Source organism: Zosterops lateralis (genome assembly GCF_965231275.1).
Source record: "Zosterops lateralis genome assembly, chromosome: 1".
Taxonomy (NCBI): domain Eukaryota; kingdom Metazoa; phylum Chordata; class Aves; order Passeriformes; family Zosteropidae; genus Zosterops; species Zosterops lateralis.
This window is the reverse complement of record NC_139762.1, coordinates 65,247,342-65,270,632: the sequence shown is the minus strand read 5'-3', so window position 1 is coordinate 65,270,632 and position 23,291 is coordinate 65,247,342. Positions and strand designations below refer to the sequence as shown.

At 44.0% G+C, this 23,291-nt stretch overlaps 1 protein-coding gene across 2 annotated transcripts in view; it reads right to left on the bottom strand.

Annotated features, from left to right (window-relative positions):
• NEDD9 (neural precursor cell expressed, developmentally down-regulated 9) overlaps positions 1–23,291 on the bottom strand; it is a 102,016-nt gene that overhangs the window by 23,299 nt on the left and 55,426 nt on the right. Inside the window, exon 1 of one of the 2 annotated variants that reach the window (XM_083878225.1) lies at positions 14,778–14,833. The exons of the other annotated variant lie outside the window; for it this stretch is intronic. Coding sequence (XP_083734351.1) covers positions 14,778–14,789 — 12 coding nt within the window. The 5' untranslated portion in view covers positions 14,790–14,833. Of the gene's footprint in view, positions 1–14,777; positions 14,834–23,291 lie in introns of those variants that run through there. 2 annotated transcript variants of the gene reach the window in all.

Genomic DNA, 23,291 nt, shown 5'->3' with positions numbered 1-23,291 from the left:
TTGTGTCCTGTTGGGGTTCTACTCCCAGCAGTACTTTTGCTATGAAGTTTTAAGCCAGCTCTGAGCTGATGTAAGATTGTTGGCTGTGATGTGCTACTACTAAGTACCTCCTCCTCCTCTCACAGATGGAACTACCTCCCTTTCCCCTTTCTTTGCAGGCCTCTATGGCACATCAACAGTTCTGAGTAACTGGCCAAGGTATTCAATGGAAAGTAGGCAGCCTGTCTGCCCTAACATTCTTGGACCCCTCAAAAAGGCCATGAAGATTTAATTTCTTGGCTCTGGTGATATTTCCAGACGTGTTGGAAACAACTGCTCCATGACTGCCTGATTTTCAGTGAAGGCGGTCAGCAGAGATGGTTATAATCCAATTGTAAGCACTTGAAAAAATACACAGAGCCCTGGATCTGGAGTGTTCAAGCTGCAATATATGGATGTAGTACACAAACTGAGATGGTGCTAATCCACCAAAAAAGATATGCAGCTGTCTTAATGATTTATCTTTCCTATGTCAAAGGAATAGCATCAAGTACAGTTTAGTGTTTTTATCTGTCATATTTATCCTCCCCCTTAGATATATCAGGGCTTTTTTTTTTTTTTTTAACCACCCCTCAGTTATATCTTTCCCTGTTGACACACTGATGCTTTCCCACCATTCCTGTGCTTCCTTGAGACAGAGACTTTCATTTGACCTTGCTCAGTGTAGCAAGTTGTGTGCAGGGCTGACTGGTGGATGGAAGGGGGATAAGCTCAGATGTCACATAAAAGGTAGGTGAACTTGCACTTCCCAAGACATGCAGTGTTGAAATGGTGTGCACGAGATCAGTTTCCTCTTCTCTGAATGGGAGATCAGCTTTCAAATGTATGAGAAACACTGGCTTTGCCTTTCATCAGCATCATTAGTGAGGTCGGTATAAATTAAGCTTTGGCTCGGAAAAGCAGGATTGCCATTCTGAACTCCCATGTAAACAGCAGCACTGGGGCCCACCATTCCCTCTGATGTACGAGTGCTCAGCTCATCAGTCAACAACACTAAGATAACAGAATATAGATAAAGCAGGGAGCAATTTCTGTCCGTGCTTGGCAGGACTGCAAAACTATTGTTTAAGCATGGTCAAAACCAGTGGTCTCTTCTTGAGCACTACCCCTATGCTCTTGCTGTATCAACCAGGCTGCTTAGCAGAGTCCATGAAGCTCAGAAAACAAAAGCCCCTGCCTAATCTGAATATTCAAGTTAATCTCTTGTGTTTCCACATTTCTTTCTAGCATGTCTTTCACAGGGGAAATCTACTAATGGGACTAGAGCCTGTGCAATTTAAAGAAGAGGAGCTGTTTAAAGGAGGAAGATTACAGCTGGGTGGGGGAGGCGCAAACCAAGCAGGCAAAATCAATGATAAATGCATATTCTTCTATACTTTGGTGTTTAAAGGTACTTGAAAAGCTTGATTAGCTTCTACAGCAAAGCAATTCTCAGAACAAAGCCGAAATGGTCATAGAATTAGAGCAGATGAAAGTTCCCATGTGAATTTTTTTTCCAGCTGCTCATTATCTCTGTCCCAGTGACCTTCTCACCACCTGGCATGCAGCATGTTAACACTGTCTGGATGTGCTTCAAGAACTTCTTTGCTGCAAACAGCTTCAGCTTCTCATTGTCAGTGTTAACTCAGGCACCAGTATGTGAATTACACTAATTGGTTGCCACTTGTTTCACAGCCATTTCCCCAAGGCCTTTTAAATAGCCGAAAACCATGCCACCAGCACCAGTCACTGATGGAGCAGTGAGGCAGGCAAAATATTCCTCCAAATAAGCACTGGGACCAGAAACACTAAGCCTGTTGCTTAGTGCCAGCAGCAAAGGCACTGCTCCTGCTAAGCAAACCTTCTGTGTTTTCCCTGACTTCATTCTTCTTACACAGGATTGCTTAGTATGAGCTTCAGAAAGTGTCACAGTCACTTTCACGAGTCAGCAGAATCAGCCTTGAGAAAAATGAGATTGTGACCACAGAAGGAAAGCTTTTGGAAACCACAAAGAGGTACCTTTAACCTGCTGTGGTGATCAAGATGGTACTCTACTTTTCCACACACAGAAAGACATTCTGATCAAAGATACCCTTCAACACTTGTGGGCCTAATCTCCACAGATTTGACAAATCTGAATAATTTTTTGATCCTGTGGGCATTGTAGCCCATACATCAATACTTCTTCTCATTGGTCTCATCAGCTCAGAGAGTGGGGACAGTTACATGAAATTAATTGGACTTGCTCTGATGAGGCATGGATCCATCCCCTCAACAGAGAACTGGCACCAAGTAAGCACTGAGACCTGATATGAGAAGACAAAAGCACAGCAATGACCTTTTTGTATCACTATATTTTAAAAAAAAGTTGACCATTTCCTAGACAAATCAACAATGGAGAAAGGGCAATGAGAAAATCATCTTGGAACGTGTTCTCACAAGTGGTAAGTTGCAAATAAGTTCTTTCATATTCCCAATAAAAAGAAAAAAAAAAAAGAAAAAAAAAAAAAAAAAAAAAAAAAAAAGGAAGGGCAACAGATGCAGAACTACAAAATCAAGTTCTGTAAAGGCAGGGGAAAGACTACCTGATGTTAGATAGGAAAAAAAAAAAAGTTTTGTTATAGAAATCAGCTGCACTTCATAAAATGAAGATATTGGTAGCTACCAGCTTCTTTTAATAAGACCAAGATTGGAAGTGTCTTTTTCTCTCCTTTGGTCCAGCTAAATGAAATACACGAGAGGTGTAGCAGTGCCCTCCTCAAAATCCAAAAGCACCTGTGGTCTCTGGGCAGCAGATCCATTCTCCTGAGCTCTTGTGCTGTGGCAGCCCCGCTTCAAGTAAAGAGTGCTTCTCTACAACTAATTGTTGATTGGAAAGACTCAGTTCAGGTTTTGTGTCAAGCCCTGCTAGCAATACTGGGATATCTGGAAGTTGAAGCCAGGGTCAGGCCCCCACTGCGTTAATGCTCTGTACAAGCAAATTAAAAAAATCCCCACATTTGTTGTCAAGAAGCTTAAATTCCTCTTAACCTTGGGCTCATGAGAGCATGTTAAATCATGTAAAATCACTGAAAACTGGAAGTTTTAGCATCTTTTAAACAAAGTGCTATCTCAGTTGTCAGCAGGTCAGAGAGAAAGAGAGCCTGACCCAAATGATTGCTGCCTGGGGATCTTAGCTGTAACATACTGCAGGAAAAGGCTCAGCAGACTCTGCTGATGCCATGTATCAGAAACTGTCTAAAAGAAATGGAACTGAAATGTATACCCTCCAGATCAAATGCAGATTACAGTGCCCATGGTCCCAACATTCTACATTGGTTGAGACAACAGTAAAGCTTTCAAGCTCTCTCTAGGTAAAGTCAGCCTGGGATTTGAAACTTCTGTCTGAGGTTTCCTTTAATGCCATTTAAAGTCCATTAGATAAAAGCTGGAAAGGTGCAATTTGTATTCTCTGCATGCCTTGGCTTTTTCTTTCTTTTGCACTTAGGATGCATGACCCAGTAAGCAAAAGATGCTGCTCTGAAAACTGTCAGCTGTTCTACTTCCAGAACCCAAACTAAAAAAAACAAGACTCTGTAAACAATTTTTCTTCTCAGATGTTGAATGAACTACAGGCCAAATTCAGCTGCATAAGTGAGCTCTGTTACAGAACTGTCAAAGGTGTCTACTCTCTTCTTAGCCTACTGCAATTGATGGCTAATATGTCTGCAGCTGGATGAAGACGCATGAAAACACTTGGAAGATCATGATCTGTTTTGGCTGCCCTTCTCTGCAGTGAAGGCAACTGACAGAATTCTGTAATTTATAGTCTGGAGGATGAAGAGGGTGTTTGTTGATGAGGCTAAGTGGCAGAAGAGGGAAAAGGCAAGAGTTAAAGAGAGTAGTGGAAACATCTACCACTTCTGTTAGAGTAAACACATCCAGTGACGTGGGTAAGGAGAGTGTGTGAGGTGCCCACAGCCATGGAAGCAAACACAGGAATAATAAATTACATGCTACAAGATTAAACACAAAGGTCTCTTTAAGGGCTGAGCACGGCCGTGCCAAGCTCCCAGCACAGGGCTGCCGACTTGACTCCTCTCAGGCAGCTCCACAATGAATGAACGCTCGAGGAAAAGGTTCAACCAACCATAAGCTCAAAGAATTTCTGCTGCATCCCTCAGAGCTGCAATATGAGGATACTGATCCCTGCTCTCCACTTGGCTGCTGAGGCATATTGTTTTGTTCGGCTTTGTCTTGTTTTGTGATATTGCTTCCTGTGTGTAGAGTTTATGTGCAAACAGGACTGGGAAAATTGCCTCTGCTCTTCATTGAAAGAGGGTGGGACCCCTTTTTTCTATTATTGGACAAACTGTTTCTTAAAATGAGAAACAGCTTCTCTCCTATGTTTAGCTAGCTTGGGAGTAGGAAGGGAGGAACAAAGGAAGGAAAGGTGGGGACAGTGTCTGTGAACAAACCAGTAGCTTAATTTTGGTTGGATCACTTTTAGTTGTCCATCTCATGATATTTTCAATACAGATTCCCATCTTTTAGATTTCTTAAAAATGAATGACTGCTATTCCAAACTAAGCTTAAGCATTTACACACCCTTGTAGGGCTGCATTAGGCCCAACAATAAGGATCTCCTTGTGAGAGAAAAGGATTGTTCTGAAAATCCTCTAAAAAGTGAGTTTTATTCTGAGATACACTGTTTGCCTACAAGCAGGACTGGGAGAAGAGAGGAAAGTTTTAGCTCTATTGGGCCTTCTGAGAGAAGGGTTTCAGTGCAAGGGTCATTGGACAGTTTAAGTTCGGTTCTTTTCAGCTCCCATCTCCTTTTTCTATTTTTCACTGCCTCTGCCCCTGAAATAAAGCATTCATTGTGCTGTGTTGGCAAGGAAAGCAACTTGAGGCACAGTAGGTAACAGGTCTATCTATAACAAGCAACCTACCACAAAGACTTAATAGAGGTTGACAGAGGTCACTGAATAAGACACTGGGCTTTGAAAAATATCTTTTGCTGGTCTGCTCAAACCTGGAAGAAAGGTAGTGTGAACAGCAAAGGCAGTACCCGATACACACAAAACTGCACTGGCATGTTCTTAGACAGGTCCCTGTGGGCAGTGACATGGGGAGTGGACTATGAAATGGCCATAACAGCCCCATCCATGAGCACATCTGAAACAACTCACTGCCAGCAACAAGCTGTGTGCAGGCTTTTGCTCTTTATCTCAAGATGATGTCTACAGCTATGCAGAGGCAGGAAGTACTACCACAGCATGTATCAAAGAGTCTCTGCACTAGCAGGGTGTCACAGCTACTGCAACTTCAGTAGGGGAAAGACCCTCAGCACCCAAGTCAGCCTGTGCCTGGCTCTGGGAACTCTGAGCTCCCTTGGCTCTCAGCTAATGACAATATAAGGAGCCCAGATGCAAATGCTCACCATGGAAATGTTTCCTCTACAGGCAAAGCCCATAGTTCTACTTTTCAGGCACTGTCTTGCTTTCTAACACCAAACCCCACAAGTTTGTGGTTTAGCAAAGATACTTCCCTGGTCAAACACTGCTCACCCGAACGACTACAATTCGTGCTGGATGTAAATTAAGGCACTTTTACACGCACGTATCTGGAAGACTGGCTTCACAGCTGATGAGAGAGCTATGAGCCAGCAGCCTGGTCCTGTGCATCTCTGGAACAGAGGCTGTCAGTCATGCTAAAGTAGACCAAGCTGCCTGGAGGTTGAGATGTGGAAAACCTTGCAGCAGGGCAGAGGCAAGCACCTTATTTCAGTGTTCCACCAAGCTGTCTCAGCCCCTCTGTCTGCCTGAGAGATCTGATTTTCAGAGTTTGCCCTGGCTGGGACTTTTTTTTTGGCAGTGAGACAAGTTACACGGAAAGTTAAGGAGGAAAAATGGGAACATTCCCTTTCTTACAGGACCACACTTGGGTAAGCCGAAGTAGGCACTATGGCTGTCATGCTCTGGAATATTCATTGCCAGTTTTTGCAGACACTCCACCAAGCAGGGTGGGCAAGCAGGGAGCAGACCAGCTAGGGCTCAGGCACTTCACACTCAGGCACAAGATGCTGATGTGGTCCATTGGCTCACCCAAGACTGGGATTCAAATGTGACAGATACATGAGAGACTGAAAGTGCTCTGTCTAAGAACCTTTTTTGTTGCACCATGACCACTTCATTTTAAGAAAATAGGAGATATTATCTTTCCATATATATATTTTTTTTTTTTTTTTTCCCTTTGGTAGGTAGTTGGTGAAGTAGTTTGCAAAACTGAGGCACAGCAGTGAACCTGCATTTGGGAGGGAATCCAAATGCATGTCTCTGACAGAAGGAATTAAGAGGCTAGAAAAAGTGTGTGTGTGTGTGGGGGGAAGTAAAAAAGGAAAAATATTAAAATAAATCCATATCCCAAACACCACATGAATGGCACGGAGCAGGGGGGGTTTGGCAGCACTCCCTTTCCGTACACAACAGCACCAGGTCCAGTGTGGCGCAGCGGGATGCAGCGGTCACCGCTCCTTGGGAAGGGGCATGGCTGAGGCGATGCTCCCTGGGAAAAGACATGGCTGAGACAATGCTTGGGAAGGGGCACGGCTGAGGCAACGCTCCTTGGGAAGAGACATGGCTGAGGCAATATTCTTTGGGAAGGGGCACGGCTGAGGTGATGCTCCCTGGGAAAGGACACGGCTGAGGCAATGCTTGGGAAGGGACATGGCTGAGGCGATGCTCCTTGGGAAGAGCCACGGCTGAGGCAATATTCTTTGGGAAGGGACATGGCTGAGGCAGTGCTCCTTGGGAAGAGCCATGGCTGAGGCAGTGCTCCTTGCCCAGCCCTGGCACACCCGTCAGTGATGCTGGTGCCGCTGTGCTCTCAGACCACTCGCCCTGTGCTGGTGCCCGCACAGTGTCACGCACGGCTGGCGACACAAACAGCCACAGTGAGGCAGAGCACGGATCCACTGATCACATATTCCTCCTATTCCTCTGCCCCTTGAGCTCCTGGGTCTTTACAGGAGTGCCGAAATACCATTCTCTTTGCTCTTTCTGGGAATACAAACCACATCCCCTGACTTACCTTCAAGATCTATTAATAATTTGGGAAATTCCACCACACCTAAATCACTAAGCTTGCAGTATATGTTTCAGTCTCGTAACCGGTTTCCTTTCCCCCCACCCAAGGAAGGGTGTGATCTCGTTCCATGACTTTAAAAGGTCTTTTCAAATCTGCCTGAGGGCTGTGTGCCTTTTGTGACATCAACAGGGAGAGAGAAGAAAAAAAAAAAAAAAAAAATCAAGCAGGCAAACAATACCCTTAGAGTAAATATGATCTCACTGTGATTAAACCACAGTACATCAGAATCAAAAAGCAGATGTAAAACTTAACCTCTTTCCCTCAGGCAAGCAATTAAAAACTTAATGAAAGGAGATCGGATGTTAAATGCTAAAGAATTGAAGAAGCAGAGCAGAAAAAAAAAAAAAAAAAAAAAAAAAGTACGGAAAGAAAGAATCCCAAAACGTGTGTTTTGAGTTCTCAGTTTTCATTTTCTGGCATTTGTGAGCAGTCTTCTCCCATACAAAGTTTCCTTAAAAAAAAACCAAAAAAAAAAAAAAAAAAAAACACCAAAACAAAAAACCCAAACCCTCCTTCCAAAATTAACCCTTCCTTCTGTGGCTCTGCGTGAACAATTACAGCTTGATTGTCAAGAATCCGTAGCTATGTAGACATAGGACCTTAGTATTGCCACCAACTTACTTCTTTGATGTCTTCAGCTTTGAAAAGTATGATTTTTAATTTTTTTTTTTTAAGCTAGAACTTAGATGAACTAGGACTAAGTTCTTCTTCCCCCAAGTCTCTCTCTCTCTCAAAAAAAAATCATTATAAGGGAAAGCCATCCTACTCTGTCAATTTAGTGTCACCATCTGGGATACTACACAGCAGCTACACCTTGGGATGCCCTGAGAGTCCAGCTAACTAAAGAAAGACAAGCTCAGGAACTCCTCTTTCCAGGCTCCTTCCAGCCCTCAGCAGGCTGGTGGGACAGGTAGCACATTGCCTGTGGATCAGAATTCCAGGGGAGCCAAGCCTGGCTGGCAGCTGACGCTTGCCAGTCATCTCCGTTCCACAGGACAGTGGCCAAAAGTCAACAAACCTCCCAGAACAGCTCGATTTTGGCAAGCTGACATTTTTTGGGTAAGTGTACCCCCGGAGAAAAGGGATGGTGAAAGTGTGAGTTTTAAGCATCTCTGTGCTCAGTCTCAGGCTGAAACACAACTTCAGCTCTATCTTTGATTGTGTGAGAGATTGGTTTGGGCACCTCCTGGGCTGCAAACAAAATAAAGCAGTATAAAAAGAGAGACAGAAAACAATAGAAGATATCTGCTTGTAAATACACCCTTCTGTAGTAGTAAAAATTGGTTTATTACCCTAAGCATTTTAACTGGATGTAAAGTCCACAGGACAAGGGCATTCATGACTCTACCTACTGCTAGCTGTATGTTAAACAGATTCCACTTCTAGTTGTCTTGCACTTAACCCTTTGGATCAGAAACTTCTTTAGAAAGGGAATTACTGATTTTTTTAATAGTCTGTATCTTCCTCTCTCTGTCTGCAGCTAAGCAGGTCATCCACTAGAAGAACTGAGATTTACTCCTAGGCTCCTTCAGCATTTTCTGAGATTTGTGGTTACCAAATGATTCATATTATTGCTATTGCTAAAATTTTCAACCTTGCTGTCGGTGAAGCCTGCTTAAGAAAGGGCTTCTGATGTGCTGACTGCATTCCTGTAGAGTAAACCCATTCTTATTACCCTTCCTTTTCTGGGAAGGCTGATCCACTCTGACTGTGAAGAAAGCGTTTTCAAAACCAACATAAAAATGGAAAAAAGAGATTTGGCCTCATCCCTACAGAGAAAAAAAAAGGCAATTTTTGTCATGCTTGTGTTTCTAGGAGTATGAACTATAGCTTTAGCAGCCCTGTTTCACGTCAAACACAAGCTACATCCAAATCTGCTGTGGAAAAATGAGCTCCTTAAAATTAAGACAGTTTCCACTACTGTAATGTCTAGACCAAAAAGCAAAAGAAAACTGGCACTTCCCAAGAGCAGGCTGTCATAATCAGACAGTAATATGCAGAGGCTGCACTCTGAGGTGCTATAAAGTGGCCCAGCTTCACTGATGCTGAGAGCTGAGCCATTTACAGACAGAAGGACCTCTACACGCAGGTTTACTTAGCAGCAGCCTGACTTAATAAACATCGCCCAATACCTGCCATAAATACTATTTTCATAGTAGAGTCCCAGATGAGTGTCTGATCAAGCCTAGTGAAGGCTTGGCATAAAGCACTTTTCAGGGCCCAGAGTACTGCTCTAACAGGAGATGTCCACTGCTTTAATGGATGTTCAGAGAGCATCTATTATGTAAAAAAGCCTCTTGAAAAGTGAATTATGCATTTGTGATTCCAGATGTCACTGAAAGTGGGTTCCTACAGAGGTGTGTGGACTTTAACATCCTAAGAAGTTCAGCTACTTGTCTCCATCAAGTGCAGCCAGAAATGGGAACGGTGCAAGATAAGGCTCTTCCACAAGTGTTGCAGCCAGGGCAGAGACTGTGCATACTCTTCTTAAGCACTCAAGTTGCTTTAAAAATGGAATTAAACTCTGGACCTTGGGAGACAGGTGGGTTCCTAATTGCTGTTGGTATGAATGGGATCTAAGTACTTAAATGCTGTGATAAGCTAGTTCAAATAAAATAAACAAGGGAAAAGTGACTCCACATTGGCCCTTAAGTGACCTAAGCACATCTATTGCATGCAGAAAGCACCTATGCCCCTAACACCTTTGATAACAGCAATATGGCAAGTAAGAAGCTCTATGTTCCTGGTTTTTTACTTTTTTGTACGCACTAGATGCACCTGGCCTTGCTGCAATTACTCTGGTACTTATAATTATAGAGCACAGACAATACACTAATACAAATTTCTCCTCAGACACCAAACATAGGAGTTCAGTGTTCAGGTATCATCAGTCTTCTAACCCCACCTGTTGCTGGGCTTGAGATGGTAAGATTCCAAAGGTGAGTTTGTCTGCAGTCTTAGGAATTGTGCTCCAACACTTTAACAAGTTCACAATAACACTTTGTGAGACTTCTCTGACGTCTGGCCTATATTCTGCAAAAAAGCAGAGTTCTGCAGCCTAAGAAAATAACCACTGAAATGTGCTTTCATTTTTCCTTTGCAGAAGAGGTTTCCATAAAGTCTTACTATTACTTACTGCTCCCTGATTTGACAGGTCCCCCTCAATGAGGTATTCTGATAGTATGGCACTGTTTAGAATCAGTTGAGTCAAGATACCTCAAGGCCAAGTAATAATCTAACGTGCAACCTGCAACCTCTAGCAGGACCTTACAAATATCTAAGGCCTCTTGTACTATCTAGAATCAAACTGAATTGGAACTATCAAAAAAAAAAAATAAGGAAGGCTGTTCATCTGATAGTTCTGCTTCCCCATCAAATAGTAGGAACTACTGGTCAGAGACAGATTAGGCTACCAGTTTCTGATTAAATAGATTTACAGCTACATTGCTCAGGAGCAGCTGTTAGCATAAAAAGGCAGAAGTTCAGAAATCAGGCAAAAAACCCTGCATGCTGTTGGCTGTAATGCTTTGTGATGGCTCTTCTTCTTCCTCTGAAATAAGCCCTGTAACATTCCTAAGCCTCAGTAGCTCTACCTGTAAAAGAGAATTAAAAACACTCTGCTATCCTACCAAGACTTTGGTAGGGCGGGTGGACACAACTGTGGGAGTTTCTCAACAACTCTGGGGTACTGGGGCACTCACCCCTATTAAATACACAAATATAAACCTATTGGGGGCAGGGGGTGGAGGGTGGGTGAGAGGGGAAGGAGGGCACAGAGAAGCGACAGCCAGAACCTGAAAATTACAGTGGCCCTCCAAGCTTTGTGAAGGGGTCAGTCCTTCTGGCTACATCTCACTAGTGCTGCTGCTGACTTAGGCCTGACCCTGCTAGACCTCAGCCATGTCACCCTGTACATGCACAGGTGAGAGAAAAATCATGAAACTTCCATTCTAAACTCATGACAATAAGAGAGACAGCACAAACTTGGACAGGTTTCCCCCTTGTCGGTTTGTTCCTCTCCTACTACATTTTACAAGGCTTTACAGTTCCTTTTTACTTCTGAGTTTGATTGCCACCCTGTGATTGCTGAGACACTGAAAAGAAAAAGTGAAACCAAGAGAAGTGAGGAATGAAACAGAGAGGACTTGGTTAATAAAGTACAGACAGTTCTTTTCCTTTTACATGGTCCAACACTCAAAGTCTTTCATTGCCAGGGTTACAAGCAGCTTTTCACAAGCACTTCTGGTTGGGAATATTGTATTTCTTCCCAGGGACACTATTTTGTTTGTCTTGGCCTGCAGACATTGTAATCAAGTCTATATATTACAGGACTGTGCCTTAGCACAAATGGCAGGCATTTCGAACCCTATTTAGGTTTCTTCCTTGCCCAACAAATTATCTAAAAATAGATAATCAAGACCTCATACTTTACATCTACGTCATTCCTTTTGGCTTAAATGAGGTAAGGAATGCAGGGGTTTTTTTCCCCCCTCCTCTTTCACTAACTGGAAGTTTTAGTAAACAGATAAGTCCCCTTTTCTTCCTTTCTTCCTCCTCTTATTTTGTCTTGCATGGGAACAGCCACCAAGTTACAAAAGCCTTGTTATGATAATGTCTTCTCCCTTTTGCCTCTGTTGCACTTTTATTGCCTGAGATAAGAGCATTGGAATTGGTGGCTGGATATACCCTCTCCCATCCATGTCCTTTCCTCATCATGGTAACCCACTGGTATTTCTGTTGCTACAGAGTATATTGTAGCTGAACTGCTCCATCCTTGGAATCATAGCCTGGCTTTGGTTTCAGAAAAGATTGACCCTGCCTCCTAGATTACAGAGTATTGCAACGGAGTCCTGTGAGAACTTGATGGGTTGCAGTTCTATTGTACATGAGGATTTAGCACGAAAGCAAGCTGTGGTCATCAAAGAACTGAGGTGTTGCCCTCAAAAAACTGCACCCCTACAGGAATCAGTTTCTGAAAGTTAGACAAGTAGGACAAAGAAATGCTCCAAACCAATGCAAGTATTTCTTATGCTTAACCTTTCCCATCTTTCCATAGCTCAGTTAAAATAACTTCTTTGTTCTTGGGCATTAGTACATGGAGAACAGGACCTGACCTGGGGTTAAATATCTCTTTACTTTAAAAAGTCATATAGTTTTCACACTGAATTTCACACAGTGTGCAAAAGATAGACAGTGGTGTAGAGACATATGTAAGGTAAAATTCTGAACTTGTCTAAATCCACAGGAAATTTCCCTTTCAGAGGATTCAGACTTGAGTATTAAGATGAAAGAATGCAATGGACAATTAAAGAAGCTTAGATGAAGAAGAAGAGAGGGAGGGAACAAGTTTTGAAAACGTCTGAATTAAAAATGTATAGCTTGCATAGCAGAAAGGATTTCTAGACCAGAAATGACCTTGGGTTTAGTCACACTGAAAGCAAAGTCATGACTGATGGAGAGACATATTCAGGGTCTTACCCATGAATCAGTTTCTGTTCTGTCCTACTGTTAAAACTCGGAATTAAACTATAATAAGCATTTCCATTATTTCTTTAAATGAGGCCTTATGGACTAGCATAATGAAAGTAAGCAATGACAAACACCACAAACACCAGGAACAGTAAAATAGGGCCAAATCTGCACCTGGATGCTAAGCCTCCTCTGAAGTGATAGTATGTCCCCAGGCATGGCATGAGCATTCTCTGTTCCTTTATTTCATGTATACAATAAAAAAAAAAAAGTTTTCCTACAGGAAGATAAAAGAAGAGAGAAAATACAGAAAGAACAAAGACTGAATGTGCAGGTATTCTGCTTGTGTATTACTCTACAGATAAGAAATAGATCTAAGAATGTTTGTCCCAGTTAAACAGTGTAACTACTTCACATTTCCCAGGGAAAGTAAACACTGTAATCCAGCAAGAAGGTTTATGAGGCCAAACCCCTCAAACTTCTCTTTAAAATTATTTATTTATTTTTAATGGCTTGTTCTTTCTCTGTCTAGAATTACGTAATCACAAACCAAACCCAAAATGCTCATTCCTACAAGAAAGGGCAAAGGAAACAGAGCAGGGAAGACCTCCCCTCTTTGAGCCACCTTATCCCTCCCTATTTTTGCAATGCCACTGAGCTACATGCAAGAAATCAGAAAGCTGTACAACTATGCAGGACCATTATTTTGCTACTGGGATACAAGTGTTGCTTGGCCCTGGGGAGCCTGAAAACAGTTTGTGAGCTTTGGACTAACAGTGACACTGCTCTTCCACCCTCGAGTGCCTGATGTTTCCTGCCCAGAGTAACAGCTCCTCTAGGCAGGTATAAAGTCTACCTGGACTGATCAGAGGTCGAGTAGATAGAAGAGATGAATTTTATTTCATACTTCACATTAGTGAGTTGTTTGAGATATGATTAAAAAAAAAATAAATGCCATGAGATCCACACCAAAATTGTCAAAGCAATGGATTACCTTTGTCAACCCACATCTAACACAATTTTTTTTTCCCTTGTCTTTGCAGCAGATGGATAAACTGGCAGTTGCTTTGGAAACTTAACTGACCTTTCCCAAAGTTTGGCTTGAGAGACCTTGAAAACTAGGTCTGAGCTCACAGACACGCAGAAGAGCATAAAAATCTGTGCACATTTACCTGGGTATCGCTCGTACTTCTCACACACACTGCCACAGCATCACACCATGCTGCCTAAGGTTAGTACCGAGATGGACTTCACTTCCAAAGCAACACAGTCTCCAAGTAAGTATATAGCGTGTGACATTTCCAAAATCACCTCTTTATTGATGCCGAAGTTATTTTTGGCAGAGGAAGGAAAGTTTTTCCTTCCCTCCGCCTTTTTTTCCAATCGCACAAGATTACGGTATGTCTGTACAGTAACCCAATGCCCCGTGGGCAATGCTGTACCTTGCCCAGACGGTTTGGAGTAACATTAGGATTAAAGGCTCCACATTTCTGTCTTTTGAAATTAAAAAAAAAAAAAAAAAAAAAACAAACAAACAAAAAAAACCAAACCAACCAACCACTTCTCCGGTAAAGGGTCGCTAAAAGTGATTATTTAATACGAGGGAATTAATAATATAATATAATATAATATAATATAATATAATATAATAATAATATAATAATAATTATTTAATAATAGGAATTAACACGAGAAATAGGCTACCCATTTTTAAAGAATGTAAGGGGTCTTTTGCCTCTCGCTTGTGATCCATCAAACAGACCTAATGAGCCCTGTATAAGGAAAGCTCCACGAGCGGCTGGGGAAGGGCTGGATGAGCTCCCGGGGAGGATGGGGGTACCTGTCCCGAACGCGCCTGGCCATCCCCGCCAGCTCTCCCGCGATCCCGGTTCTCCCAGTTACCCAGGGCGGGCACCAGCGGGACAAGCGAGGGGAGCTCCCTCTCCCCGCACCGCCCACACCGACACGGCACCGGGGGGTCCCCGCAGCCCCTTCGCTGCCCCTCGTTCTCCACTCCCCGCGGACCCTTCCGGGGCTCCGCTCCTGCACACAGCGCAGGGGAGGGCAGGAGGGAGACCCGCACACGGCCGGCACACCTGGGGGAGGTGCGGAGGGGAGTCCCGAGCCGCCCGACCCCCGCCCGCAGCCCGGGCCGCGCTCACCTTGTACTTCATGGCCGCGCCCCCGCCGCATCCCGCGCGCTCTGCGCGCCCCGCCGCGCGCCGCCGGACAGCCTCACGCGCTCATTTGCATAGCGCCGCCCATTTCTGCTTAGGGAGAGCCAGACTTGCATGGCCCCGCCCTCGTTCGCACAGCGCCCGGGCACGAGCCGGCCCCGCCCCCGCCGCCGGGGGTGGCGCGCGGTGGAGGCCGAGGGGACGCGGGTTCGGGACCGGGCGGCGCCTTCGGCCGCTCTCCTCCGCCCATGGCCAGGGAGAGAGAGAGACCCCCGCAGGAAGAGGGCTGGCGGCCCTCCTCCCCGGGACCCCGCCCGTGCCTTTGCAAAGCTGCTCGCCTCGACTTTTCCCCGGCGGCAAAGGACCTACGGGCACAGGTCGACAGCGGCTGAACAGGAGCCAGCAGTGCCCGGTGGCCAGGGAGGCCAAGGGAATCCTGGCCTGGATCGGCGCTAGTGTGGCCAGCAGGAGCAGGGCAGTTATCCCTTGTATAGGGCACTGGTGAGGTCACACCTCAAGTCCTGTGTCCGCTTCTGGGCCTCTCACTGAAAGACCTTGAGGTGCTGGAGCAAGTCCAGAGAAGGGCAGCGGAGCTGGTGATGGGTCTGGAGCACAAGTCCTGTGAAGGGAGACTGAGGGAACTTAGGGGTGTTTAGCCTGGAGAAAAAGAGGCTAACGGGGGACCTTATTGCTCTCTACAAACACCTGAAAAGAGGTCGAACCCCAGTGGGGGTTGGTCTCTTCTCCCAGGCAGCCAGCAATGGGACAAGAGGACACAGCCTCAAGATGTCCAGGGGATGTTCAGGTTGGACAAAATGAAGAATTTCTTTGTGCAAAGAGTGGGTAACCCATTGGAATCGGCTGCCCAGGGAGGTAGTGGAGTCACCAACCCTGCAAGTGTTGAAGAAACAGCTGGACATGGGACTTAGTGCCATGGTCTATTTGACATGGTGGTGTTGGGTCAAGGGTTGGACTCTGTGATCTCAAAGACCTTTTCCAATCTAATTGATTCTGTGATTCTGTAAACCTTTTCCATCCCTCCCTCCCATAGACATTTTTTCTCATGTGCAGCTCTTGAAGGGACTGAACACTGCTTTGTTCCTGCCTTTGCAATTATTTTTGTTCTCATTTGTCCTCAGAAGATCTTTTTTTAACTACTACTGCTCAAATCAATCTGCCAAGAGTTCGCTCTGCCTGGCTGCTATTTTAACACTGATTAGACACCAGAGGCCAAGAATGCTTTAATAGCCTGGAGAAGTCCATTATAAAGAGTGACCATGGTAAACAAGGATTATTTGGAAGAAAGTAATAATTAACTCTGGTATCTTGGGAGCAAGAAAGAGCAGGGAAAATAGACGTGTGGTGATCCTCCATGCTTTTCAAGTTAGATCTCTTAATCAGGCATGATTAATATGGTGCACATAATAGGAATCTTTGTGTATGGGACATACTCCAGCTTGTTGAGAGGAACAGGAAATAAATTCTCTCCTTTTTGCCCGAGCTGGATCTTACCCAACATTTTTAGGTCACAGATGGACTCAAGGCTATTTCTAGTGGCCTAAGGAAAAATAGCAAAAAATAATCTTGTACTACCAGATTACAAACATAACTACATTCCATAGTACAATGTTATCCTTAAATTCTTGTGTGACTAATTCTCTAGTCTAGAGAGGGATCCTATTGCTAAAATGGTTTCTTGACTGATAAAGAATGTCATACTTTTGCCTGCAATCTCCTCTGTTCTCCAGTTCCAGCATAAAATATGTGGCTGTACTGTACAAATTTACCAAATGAATGCAAAAATGCTTTTTTCCCCCTATGCTGTCTTCTTGACTGCACATGCCCTAATAGCTCGTGGGTATGTGTCCCTGTCAGTACAAAATAAGTAGCAGAAATGGGTGAGAAGAGTGAGCTCCTGCTTTCTGCAGTGCAGAAGAGCCACTGTGGCTGTGCTGTAGCTTTGCTGCTCCAGCCCTTTGTAGGGGTTTTTCTCTGGGCCTTTCTTTCAGTTTGTTGTTGCTGTTGATTCTTCTGATTTCCCAAGAAGAAATGTGAAACAGATGATACTTTACATGCACTGGCAACGTTGTTTCAAGGGCAGCATCAAAATAAATCTGGCTAGTTTCAAGAGAATAAAACTCACTTGTATGCTGTATCCTTAGACACTTTAATTAAGAAAGGAATTCTTCCAGTGATTGTGTATAACCAGCTTACTATTAGGAGAGTGCAAATCTCTTTGGAGCATTTCTTAATTGAAGAGTTAAGAATCAAAGAAACACTGGTTTTCTTTTTGCATGTTTTTTCTCTTCATACTCTGAGTAGAAAATTACTTTTAAGTACAGAGGATGCAATGGCTAATGTGTTAGCATGGTATTGGACTAGCATCCAGATCCCCTTCCTTGAATACGCTCTGTACAATCTCTTCCTGTGGCACCATTGCCATGAAGATAAGTGCATTAAGGATTGTAAAACCACATTGGCTAGAAACAAATAAGTATTGGAGACAAAAATAAGGAAAGTGACATCATATTTCTGACTTCACCTATATTTAAACTCAGAGAGCATTTGGTTTCCAGTAATCCCACCAATAGTAGTACTTTTCTTGTAACTGGTGTTTTTTAAGAACGCTTTACAATCATATTATGAAACCTAAGCACATTTGAGAAGCTGTGCCTTCTGCTATTATTTTAGCTTGCATTGCTTTTAATGTTTGTAAAAAGTCCCTGACTGGTTTTAATATGAGGTAACAGATGTGTTAATGTGAAATTCTAGTGGAGTGTTCCTGCGTGTGTATTGTTTCGCCTTTACTGCTCTCCATAACTCTTATTAAATACTTTTACTTAGATGCCACTGGAATGACACTTTGGGCACAAACTCACAAAGTCTGTAGGTGCTGGTAGCTGTACTTTACAACTCTGAAGGAGCAGACATAAGAGCTGGTATTTTACAGGGAGAAAAAGAGATTGCCATCGCACACCACTGCGCAGTGAAGTGAAGTCCCACTGCTCATTTTATTCACGCACCCTCCCTCCCCCTATCTCACCCATTGCATTTACCCTGAGGGGGTTTTTAATTTCCCCCAGGGTGAAACATTCCCACTCAGGTAGCAGAGCAGGCAGCATGGCGGAGCTCCATGCTCTATCATGGATATCAGGAATTAGATATACCTTGAAAGAGAGATTTGTAAATGTGATCCACTAAGCTCCTCGTGTTGCTGCTGTAAGAAGTCGGGATTGCAGCAGGCATGTTTGTGGTTAGTGTAAGCACTCTGCTGTTCTTGGTGACCTTGGCAGCGGCCGTGCCTTTGCTATGCAATATTGTATTTCAGGCACAGCCTAGGGAAGTTTTGAGTCGGTTGCCTTGGATAATCAGCTCAATTATACAATGAAACTTGCTGATGAGGAAGCCGGGACCAGGCATTACTGATGTCTGTGTTTCAGAGGCAACTTGAGCTATATTGCCAGGATTTATAACTACAAGGTCCTATTGAAGTTCTCAGGAGGGTAATTCATGTAATGTGCCTTTTTTGCTTTGCAGCACAGCAATGGCTTGATTCACTGCCTCGTATTTATTCCACTGCAATTCTAGCAGAGCAGCAAATGAGTTCTGTGAGTTCGTCTTGTGCTTCTGTCAATGGCTTTTGTTTGTTTCTTTGCTTTTACTGAGGGCAATTAATATTACTCTCTGCTCTTTTGGGCAACCTACTGCTTGTCTCCTGCTTTCATGCCCCATCCCGCTGAGCTTATTGCTTGCTTTATTTCTAATCATGTCTCTGCTCTGTGTCTTCCCACTGCCCTCCTGGTTGCCAGCTGGGATGCTGAGGTGTTTGGGAGGTGGCAGCAGGTGAAGTGATGGGGCAGCCACAGGGACTTGTCAGCTGGGCTCTGCTGCTGGCCAGCCACAACCCTCGGCATACAACATAGAACAGAGCTGCCAGCAGGCCAGGAAGGGAATACCCACTGAAACACATCAGCCAGCTATCACCTTGTGACAATTGATAGGGGAACACGAGACACATATCCTGCTCTGAAAGGTTACTCAAACAAAATTCCCCTTGTTCCCGTTTCCCCATTGACACAATCTGAGAAAAGAGAGACACAGCAGTGTGTCTCCCTCACAGTTGAGAGAGTCTTTTCAGGAAGGGTCTGTGAGCTCTGTGTTTGGGGAAACATTGAGCTGTCTTTTTTTTTTTTTCTCCCTCTTCACAAAGGCCTAACTATCTCTTGGATAAGGATAATGTTGTGCAGCATCTGCATTTCTTCTTGCTATGATACTTGGCCAGGGGATTTGGATTAAAATTAATTTAGTTATAGTGCCACTGCACTTTCTGAGCACAGGAGTCATGATTAGCTTCATGTCCTGTCACCTATATAATGTTACCCAGGCTGGTTCAGCGGATGTGCAGTGGATGGAATTTCTTCAGTGCAGAATGGTTTTGTACACACACTCAGAGTGGTGGAATTTGCTTGCTTGGACAAATCTGTTAAAAAAGATGAAACGCTGCTGTTTCCTGAGAACGTTAACAAAAGTTCACCACTGACATGGGCAAGATTCTATGTCTGTCTGCATAGAAAGGCTCCCTCTCCCACCTCACTAGGAGATAATAAGAAAAAGATTTCATTCTCACCCAAAGAAGGGAATATTTTGCATTTCAGCAAACCAAAACAAAGTCTGCTCTGTTTTTCTTTGACCAGTGACGGAAATCTTTTTAAGCAAGCGTTTTATTCCATTTAACGGTACGAGAAATCTGTCCTGGCAGACAGAGGAATGGGTAGCAGTCATTGTAGTGGTGAGATTTAAATACAAGGCTCAGATTCTGAGAATAAAAATTGTGACATTGAATTATCTTCTTAAATTTGTCTGTCTTTTGCCATTTTACCTAAGATGCCTTTAACCACAGGGTTTGTTTGCTTGCCTTGCTTTAGAATTCTACATTTACTTTAATAGATACTAACTAATCTTACAGGGATCCCATCTCCTTTCACAATAAGGCACAAAAGCAGTTCACATTCTTGAGACGGGCATTTTATGCAGTGTTTCGCCAGGAATTGTTCATTTAACTTTGTAAGTCAACCATCAAGGCCCTGTTTAGTGACCCTCCTTCAGATAAGGGGAATAAATGCAGCTCCTTCTGTCCTCTCTGTTTTGCTTCAAATGCCAGCCAGAAAGAAACATACTGGTGTCCTCCTACCCAAAAGGTTTTGAAAGTGAATCCAGCCTTTGTTAGCTTGAGAAATCGTGGAAGGCGGTTGGAATTTAGATATTCTGGCACTGGCTGTCACTAAGCCACCAGCCTGACCCAGTGAATAAAACCTGAAAAGTTTGTTCAGTTAAAAAAAATAGGGGGGGAGGGGGGTGGGCAGGGGAGTGGTATAAATACCACTACAATTTTCATTTGTTATGAGAAGTAAGCAGTCACCTTCTCAGGGGAGAAGAGACATGGGAAAGGGAAACAGTGGAATGACTATTAAAACAGCATGAGGGACACATCTTACTCTGGAGAAAAGTAAAAGAACGTAAAATTGAAAAGAAGTAAATTTATCTCTGTTCCAGCACTGGAAATCAGTGCCACAGAAATGATTCTCATCAATGGCAAGTTGAACATGAGCCAGCAGTGCCCTGGCAGCCAGGAGGGCCAACCCTGTCCTGGGGGGGCATCAGGCCCAGCATGGCCAGGTGGGCAAGGGAGGGGATTGTCCCCTCTGCTCTGCGCTGGGGCAGCCTCACCTTCAGTGCTGGGGGCAGTTTTAGGTGCCACAGTAAAAAAAAGACATACAGCTCTTAGAGGGCATCCAAAGGAGGGCCCTGGGGATGGTGAAGGGCCTTGAGGGGAAGCCTTACAAGGAGAGGCTGAGGTCACTTGGTCTGTTCAGCCCAGAGAAGAGGAGATTGAGGAGAGACCTCATTGCAGGGTTCAACTTCCTTGTGAGGAAAGAGGAGGGCCAGGCTCTGATCTCTCTGTGGTGACCAGTGACAGGACACAAGGGAGTGGTGTGAAACTGTATCAGAGGAAGTTTAGGTTGGATATTAGAAAAGGGTTCTTCACCCGGAGTGTGGTTGGCACTGGAACAGGCTCCCCAGGGAAGTGGTCACAGCACCAAGCCTGACAGAGTTCAAGAAGCATTTGGGCACTGCTCTTGGGCACATGGTGTGACACTTGGGGTATGCTGTGCAGGGCCAGGAGTTGGACTCAATGATCCAAATCAGCATATTCTGTCATTCTGTAGAAAGCATTTCCAGGTCTGTGCAGCAGCTCCCCATGGAGATGGCTGATGTAGAGCATTTGAGTCAGGGGCACTTCATGTTCTCACCTGTGTTGGGAGGAATTTATGGAGGACAGCACAAACTGTAGCTGAGTTGTCATGCACCTTTTGCAGAGCTGAGGCAAAGTAAGAGCTCTGGGAACCTTGGTACATACACTGGTGCAGAATTGGTGCACCACTGGGGAGAGGAGAGATGGCACAAGCCCACGGCTTCAAGGTGGCAGAGCTGAGGCAAAGTAAGAGCTCTGGGAACCTTGGTACATACACTGGTGCAGAATTGGTGCACCACTGGGGAGAGGAGAGATGGCACAAGCCCATGGCTTCAAGGTGGGTGCAGAGCGGTGGCAGATTGGGTCTGCAGTGCCTGTTTGCCTAGGAACTAATTTATTGGGAGGGGAAGAAGAATGTGAGGTATGCAGGGAAGACTGGAGAGGGAAAAGAATGTCAGCATGGAGCACGCACTAGCCTATTCCTTCCAGAGATACTGTCAAAGGGTTATTCATTTCCCAAACAAACAAACCAGTCTAACAGTTGTGCTCGCAGACTACGCTCCCTTATTTTCCCCTCCAGAACAGAGTATTTTTAATACATGGGTTAAAAAATACCGGCTTGCTTCCAGACATGTGGCGTGCATGCCATTCAACCTACTGATGCCAAAAGAGTTTTTCTTGTTTTTCCTAAGAAATACTGAGAAATAGTACAACTATGGAGACTGCAAAGGACTCCTGTTCTCTCTTGTTCACGATTGTGCGGATGAAATATGATAAATGTAATATAGAGAGGTTGCTTAAGAGGAAATGCATGTTTAGATATCACAGCTTGTTTAAGATGAAAGGAATTCAGAATTGGGACCGGAATTGCCTCAGACAAGAAACTTGGGCACAAAGATTAGGCATGTTAACCTTTTTCATGCAGTTCTAAGAAGGCATAGTGCTGGCATCCAAAAGCTCAGATCTTTACCTGAACTTTCTACTTGAACTTTCCCCATTTTGGGTAAAACTCCAGAGCTGGGATTTTATTCACAGGGAACATGTCACATTATTCCAATAGATATTAAAACTGTTAAAATGGGAACGAATTGAGTAAAGTATTTTTTTTTCTTTTGAATACATGCGTCCAGCATTCTAGGAGTGTGGGAACAAAGTCCTGACTCAAATAGCACATAACCCACCTGCAAAGGAGTTTCTAAATGGAAGCAGGAGTGTGAGTGTGGACAATTAAGTAGGAAACAGTGATCAAGAATAAAAAGGTTCACTTTCCTGTGACACCCTGGAAAAGCAAAGTTTTGTAGACTGGGATCACCAAGTTTTTTCTCAGGAGATATGACTTCGCTCACATACACACAGAGTAATATGCAGCAACTCTCCTCCCCAGAAGCTTTCTCTTGAATACGGTAGCACGCAGCTCTGCTCCTTCCAGTCTGTGGTGCCCTGCTGCTGTCTACTTTTCCTGCCTACCTCTCCTTCCCCTCCTCCTGCCTTCCCTGCAGTTGGCAGGGTGGAGAGGCCCAATTCCAGGCACATATGCTAGCACTTTGCTCTGAACTTGTGTGGAAGGAGCTTGTACAGACACATGAAGGTACAAAAATGGTGTATAAAGAGGGGTGTGTGTTTAACTCCTCACATATATATTAGATAGGTTTAAAATACTGCATAAAACCCCTTGAAATCCCATGAATCCTCTATACAGAGCATTTGTGTGTCTTAACCCTGTTTTGGGAGTCAGGACCAAAGCCAATCTTGTCAAAATACTCTCCCTTCTCCAATTTGCAAAATGCACACTACTTTAACTTGGCAAAACATCAAAAATGACCCAAAAATACAATCTCTCCTGGCCATAACTTGTCCATCAGTTTTACACATCATTCAAGGAATTGTCCTGTGACTGGACTAGCCAGCTGTGTCCATTTTGCTTGCAAAGCTTGTTATATTTGTTCTCTCTGTTTTTAAGAACCTTTTGTTGTAAATCTCCCACACTTCTTTTAGCAAAAATTATTTGCTGTTGCTGTATTTCACATATTCCTGTTTTCTCTCTCCCCATCTCTCATCAGCAACTCTCTCAAACCAAAAACATTTCTCTCTGGTAAGGCCATCAGCTCAGTGGTTGTTCACTAGCCAGGAGACAGTTTTTTCCAGTAGGAGGAGAAGCAAAAATAAAACTTTATTAAAATGCAAGCTTGGGATTAAAAAAAAATACAAAGGAGAAAGTTCTGTTTTGCCTTTACTGCCAAGCTTCA